At 27.9% G+C, this 6,030-nt stretch overlaps 4 protein-coding genes across 4 annotated transcripts; 3 read left to right on the top strand and 1 right to left on the bottom strand.

Moving 5' to 3' along the window:
- Positions 1 to 450: 450 nt before the first annotated feature.
- On the top strand, positions 451 to 1,365 carry EIN_045240 (hypothetical protein; the record flags this gene model as incomplete). Its single annotated transcript, XM_004256023.1, has 3 exons — positions 451 to 1,022; positions 1,214 to 1,256; positions 1,312 to 1,365. 3 exons carry the CDS (start codon positions 451 to 453, stop codon positions 1,363 to 1,365), a joined length of 669 nt encoding a protein of 222 aa, XP_004256071.1.
- A 268-nt stretch (positions 1,366 to 1,633) lies between these two features.
- On the top strand, positions 1,634 to 2,209 carry EIN_045230 (Rho GTPase, putative; the record flags this gene model as incomplete). The annotated part of the gene is made up of 1 exon (XM_004256022.1): positions 1,634 to 2,209. One exon carries the CDS (start codon positions 1,634 to 1,636, stop codon positions 2,207 to 2,209), a length of 576 nt encoding a protein of 191 aa, XP_004256070.1.
- Positions 2,210 to 3,864: 1,655 nt separating this feature from the next.
- On the bottom strand, positions 3,865 to 4,404 carry EIN_045220 (hypothetical protein; the record flags this gene model as incomplete). The annotated part of the gene is made up of 1 exon (XM_004256021.1): positions 3,865 to 4,404. The coding sequence occupies one exon, from the start codon at positions 4,402 to 4,404 to the stop codon at positions 3,865 to 3,867; it is 540 nt and encodes a 179-aa protein (XP_004256069.1).
- Positions 4,405 to 5,229: 825 nt separating this feature from the next.
- On the top strand, positions 5,230 to 5,781 carry EIN_045210 (hypothetical protein; the record flags this gene model as incomplete). The annotated part of the gene is made up of 1 exon (XM_004256020.1): positions 5,230 to 5,781. One exon carries the CDS (start codon positions 5,230 to 5,232, stop codon positions 5,779 to 5,781), a length of 552 nt encoding a protein of 183 aa, XP_004256068.1.
- Between the last annotated feature and the right edge of the window lie 249 nt (positions 5,782 to 6,030).

The raw sequence follows: 6,030 nt of genomic DNA, 5'->3' as shown, positions 1-6,030 counted from the left end.
AAAACTGGCTGTATTGAATGTTGTGATTCGCTAAGTTTGGTGGTCCTTCCAAAGACACTCAAAGCGATTGGTCGTAGCGCGTTTAGGTCGTGTACAACTCTCAAATGCGTTACCGTCACTGGGTGTCGGGGAAATGCCAATTATAATGGAGATGGTGAATTAAGTCTTCTATCACATTTTTCAGATGAAACAGATCAAACGAATACAATAAAAAATGATAAAAAAATTAAAAGGTATGATGTTGTAATTCCAAATGAAGTTAAAAGAATAGAGGACTATGCGTTTAATAATTGTAAAGGAATTGAAAGTGTTTTAATTGGAAAAGAAGTCGAGTACATTGGGATAAACACGTTTGAGCAATGCACTCAACTGAAAGAAGTGGAATTCCAAAATAACAAGATAAAAACATTTAACGACACGACTTTTGGATATTGCAAATCACTAAAGGAAATGATATTGCCTAAAGATCTGGAAAATATTGGAAAAAGTTGTTTTGTGTATTGTTTACAACTTTCCAGAGTCATTTCTTCGAATAAAATCAAATCTATTGGAGATTCGTGTTTTGGTAATTGTAGTAATTTGGAGGACTTTGAAATACCAAAAGGAGTCACTTCGATCGGAAACAATTCGTTTTTTAAATGCTCAAAACTCAAAAATTCGTTTGAATTCGACTGTTTAACTGTATTGGGTAAATCCGCATTTGCCGAGTGCTCTAATATAACAACAGTGATCATCAAAGGTACTGTGGAAAGATTAGAAGATAACACTTTTGATAATTGCATTTCACTTGTTACCGTGGAGCTGCCCAAAAGTGTCAAAATGATCAAATCAGAATGTTTCAAAAACTGCATAAAACTTGAAAATTTTGTATTACCAGAAGATGTCTGTTATATCGGGTTTCATGCTTTTTTAAATTGCAGTTTGATAAGAAACGTGAAAATAAATCCAAATGCATTTTTTGTTAGTATGGGAGCTTTTTGTGGATGTACAAATCTCGAAAAGGAAGGGAAAATACCAAAAATGTGTTTTGAGTAATCAATTTTTGCGTAATATTTTTATTGACTATGAATAACACAATAAACAACATTAATGTATTAGGAGACTTTTTTATTAATTTTGTTATAAAAACAACAATTATTTTGTTGATTTATTAATTAGAAAACATAATATATTTATTTATTTAATTTGTTTTATAATATATAATACTATCAAGGTTTTCGATGGCTTGCATTTTGAGACGAAAAGCAAAAATACAAGTTTTTATAAATCAGTTTTTAATAATTGTTTGTTTATAATGTTAGTGTTTATTAGAGGAATTTTTATTTATTTAAGATAAATATTCTGAATTTATTAGACTTAAATTAAGAATAACCAATCTCAATAGTCAAAATGATTATACTGTGTATATTTTCAATATTTGACAATGATCTAAATTAAATATCATTAACATCATTATTATTGTTAAAAATAGTTATAACAGTAAATAATCCATATTAATTAAAATATTTTACATCATATAAGTATTAAATGATATTACTTATTTATTTAACTATTTTTAAAACGGGAAATTTTAATTTAATTACTTTTTTAAAACTATCAAAATAACCAATGAAACAACAAAAAATAAAGTTGTATGTCAATGGGGATGAGACTGTTGGTAACATGTTTTATCATCAAGTACGTTACTGGTGATTTTCCTAATCAATATATACCCAACGTATTTGATAACTATCCTGTGAATGTGACTTACAACAACATTCATATTGATGTGGAATTGTGGGATATTTGTGGACAAGAAGAATACCCTATTTTAAGAAATAAGTTGTACTATCCAAATACCACGTGTTTTATTTTGTGTTTTTCGCTTGTTTATTTGGACTCTTTTGGACACATCAAAACATTTTGGTTGCCAGAAATCAGACACTTTAACCAAGACATACCAATATTGTTAGTCGGCCTCCAAAGTGATTTGAGAGAATCAACTGGAATTATTGTAAGTAAATATTCAAATGGGGTTTATCAAAGAATAACAACAGAACAAGGTTTACAAATGGCAAAAGAGATTGGAGCAAATGGTTATATTGAATGTTCGTCCATGAACGATTTTAATCTCAACTTGGTTATTCATAAATCCATAAAATTAAGTTATAAATATCTTAATACTCATACAAACGCAAAACAGCAAAATGAAGATTGCATTATGTGTTAATTAATTTATTGGTTATCTGTATTATTTCATTTGCATGTTAAAATATAAATTAATTTTTATTACATATTTTTTTCTTAAATGAAAACTTATTAAATAAAATAAATATCATTTATTTACAAATATTAGATTTTTTTACAATTTTTTATAGAAATAATTAATTGCTTTAATTGTAATGTGTTTTGTTTTTTTCTCTGTATTTTTTCAAAAAATATGTATTTAATTAATTGTTTACAACAAATTTGGATAAACAGAAGATTGTGATAATCTTTTGTATTATCTGCAAGTCGGATGATTCGTACTTGCCAATAGGAATTTTGATGATTGCTCGTTTCATAAAATAATTGTGCTCATAAATAAGGTTTTTGTTTACTTTTAAAAGGGTATCATCAAAATTAATACGATTCAACTATAATACCAAAGATAGTCCAATAGTTGAATTATAAGACTAATTCAATGAAAAAGAACTTAACAAGAGCATCAATCCAGAAAAAGGTATTGCTAATGGTGCTGTGCAAGCAGCCATATCAACAGGAAAAAATGGAAATGTTACAGAAGAGGTGTTACTTTTTTAATATAAAAATAACACTTGGTATAGAGAAAGCTGGTTGTGTGACACTTGACACCAATTCAAGTAGTGTCTTGTATTTTCGTCAAAAGACAAGACATCGGAAAAAAGAACGAGATATTGAACGTATTTGTTGATTAAGAGAAGATTTGCAATAAAAACTTCACTTAAATAATGATAAATACAGTAATTGATTTAAATTAATACAACGATATAATAAAAGACTTTTTTTAATAAATTGTTATATCAGTCTATATAATATACATTTGTTATTGAATAAAATAAATTGTTTTTTAATATCGAATTAACCTTACAATTCTTTTTTTTTCTTTTATAAAACATTTTTTTTTCTAAAAAATGTTTTGTTGATAAAAAAGCAAAAACCGTTAGTGTTTTAATTAAAACATTTCCAAAAATTGAAGAAAAAAGGAAAACCTATAAATTATTGTTTGCGCGATTGGTTTGTTTACTGTTTGCATTTCAAAAGAGCCGCCACAAGGGAAGTATTTTGTATATCATATCAAGTTCAAAAAAATAAAATTTGTGTTTTATTTAAAACAGTAACAGTATCGTAAAGTTAATAATAATTTGCTCAAAATTATTAGCTTATGTTATTGGGTAATTTTTAAATTAATTAAATTTGATTGTTTATAATTTTCTAACGCTTATTAAATAAAACTTTTGTAGTGATAATTTGAAATGTACATTACTTTATTATCTGTAATTGTATTCCTAAAATAAATAATATATAAAATTGTATACATGTATTGTGTATAATAAATAAAATCGGATTATTTTTAAATATTACTTTTAATTGTTGATTCTTAAAGAAGTGAGATATTAAAGTTAAGTCAATTTTATCAAACATTATTGAACGTTATTAACAATAAAAATAAAGTATTTAACACTCTCAAATATTTATAATAACAATTTTTAATGATTTTGTGAAGTTAATAATACGTTGTAATTATAATATTATTTTATTTTATATTTTGGAATTAAAATGTTTAATAAAATCATAATTAAATAAATGTCAACAACATATAAAACATTGCGACAAAATGAAACACTACAAATATTAAGAAATTGATTAGAACAAGAAAGCAAGTGCCAGTGCCAACAGTGCGAAGACCTCAAAGGCACCACTTGTGATTTTGTACGAGTATGTCGATTTATCAACACATTTGTCAAGTTCTTCACTTTCGACACTCAGAGTGAATGTTCCTGTGCAGTCTGTATTTGTGAAAGTTTTCAAAACGAGTTTGTTTCCTTCAATGGCATATCTGGTAGATCCAACACCCAAGGAAGTGCAAACGTCTGTGTATAATTGTTCAGTGGGTTTTGCTTTGTCAACGGTATTTTCACAGCCCTTTTTGTCATATGAGTACTTCACCGCAATGTAATCGTAGAGACTGTAGACTACTGGATAATTAACCAACGACGAACCAGTTGGAAGCCAGTTGTCACAATCGTTTGAAGTGAAAGAGTTGAGGAAGTACCCATTCAGTTCGACCTTTTGGTATGTCAGTCCATTGCCAACATAACATCTCCCAAGCTTTTGAATTGCACCACCAGTTAAGACCAAGTAGCGAGCAGAAGCAATAGTTACAAACAAAAGAAGAGCGAGCATTGGTGTGTTATTGTTCTAAGTTCTTTTTATATGAAAACAACATTTTCTTTTTCCATATTTGGTGTTTATTTTTTGTTCTTGTATGGAACAAATTGTAAAGGAAAAAAAACATATTGAATGGATGTTTTATTTTTTATGGTTTTATTTACCATTCTAAAATGGTTCATTTTCCAAAGCGAAATTCACTGAAATTCCAAGTTGCAATAATTAGACGAAAAATTAAAAAAGAGCGGCACTTTCCACTAAAAAGACACTTTAAAAAATATATTTTAAAATTTTGACATGTTTAGATTTTAAAATGTCGTAGCTTTGACAGTTCTCGGCATTGTTTTTGAGATGGTTCGAATACTTTATAAATAAACAATTTAAAACAAAAACAAAACAATTTAAATTGATTTTTGGTTAATTTATTGCTTAAACGCCGAAATAAAAACACAACGGAAAAAAACTGTTTTTTAATCAACAAATTGAGAATTTAGAAAATAGTGGAATTAATTTGAGTTTGTTCAATTTGTTGTTTACTTTAAAAACAATAATTTGATGTTTTGAATTCCAATGCCTATTTTAAAGCGTTTTTATTAAATAAATGGGAAATACAATTTGTTCCACTCATCAAAAAAGGACGAAAGACAAAGTTTTGCATCTCTTTGCCCGTTTAAATAAACATTTCGACAAAAAACGAAATAAAAAACAATGAAATTAGAATAAAAATTGTCTCCAAAGTCGCCGAATTTGGAATGACAATGGATTAAAAATTGTTATTTTTTCCTTTAAAGTAAAAAGAAATTGTCCATAAAAAGCACCAAAACAACTGAATATTCACACATGTTGACTATTCTTCTTGTTCTTGTTTCAATTGCGTCTGCGAGGTACATGGTCAAGTACGACGACGGTGAAATTGCAATCAAAAAGTTTGGGAAGTGTTACCAATCAACATTCAATTATGTTAAATACGAACTGAATGCGATGTACGTCTACACATACACTTCCAGCGACTGCAACAATTGGATCCCATCCAGTTCACAAGTTGCAACAGAAGGTGTTATCAAATACAACCTTCCTGACTATGTTGCTGTACAATACACGTACAATGGGAAATCGTGTTCAATTTCAAATGAAGATGGAAATCCAAGAGAAACACTTTACTCTGGCGAGTGCATTAGAGGATCAAAAGAGTCTGAGCAATTTGCTATTGATGGAAAGAATCTTGTCTTGAAAACTTTTGGAAACTCGGACTGCACAGGAAGCCACAAGGATATGGAAACAATTGCAGAACTTGACAAATGTGTTGATAAATCGACATACTCGTATAAAATCACAAGTGGCGCCTTTGAGGTCTTCGCACTGTTGGCACTGGCACTTGCTTTCTTGTTCTAATCAATTTCTTAATATTTGTAGTGTTTCATTTTGTTGTAATGTTTTATATGTTGTTAAATGAATAGTATTGGTTTTTGTATATTAAAAGTGTCGTATTGCAAAATTGAGTGATAATCATTAAAATAATAATCGCTAATGGTGTGTTACAATAGAAATTACATTTCCATTACTTTATCAAAAAAAAACATAAATAATTATAATTAATTTAAACTACAAATTTAAAAAAATGAAAACAATTGACAAATAAAT

Source organism: Entamoeba invadens, assembly GCF_000330505.1.
Source record: "Entamoeba invadens IP1 unplaced genomic scaffold scaff_1105074724685, whole genome shotgun sequence".
Lineage (NCBI taxonomy): Eukaryota > Evosea > Mastigamoebida > Endamoebidae > Entamoeba > Entamoeba invadens.
The sequence above is the reverse complement of the archived record's forward strand: the minus strand, read 5'-3'. Positions and strand labels throughout refer to the sequence as shown.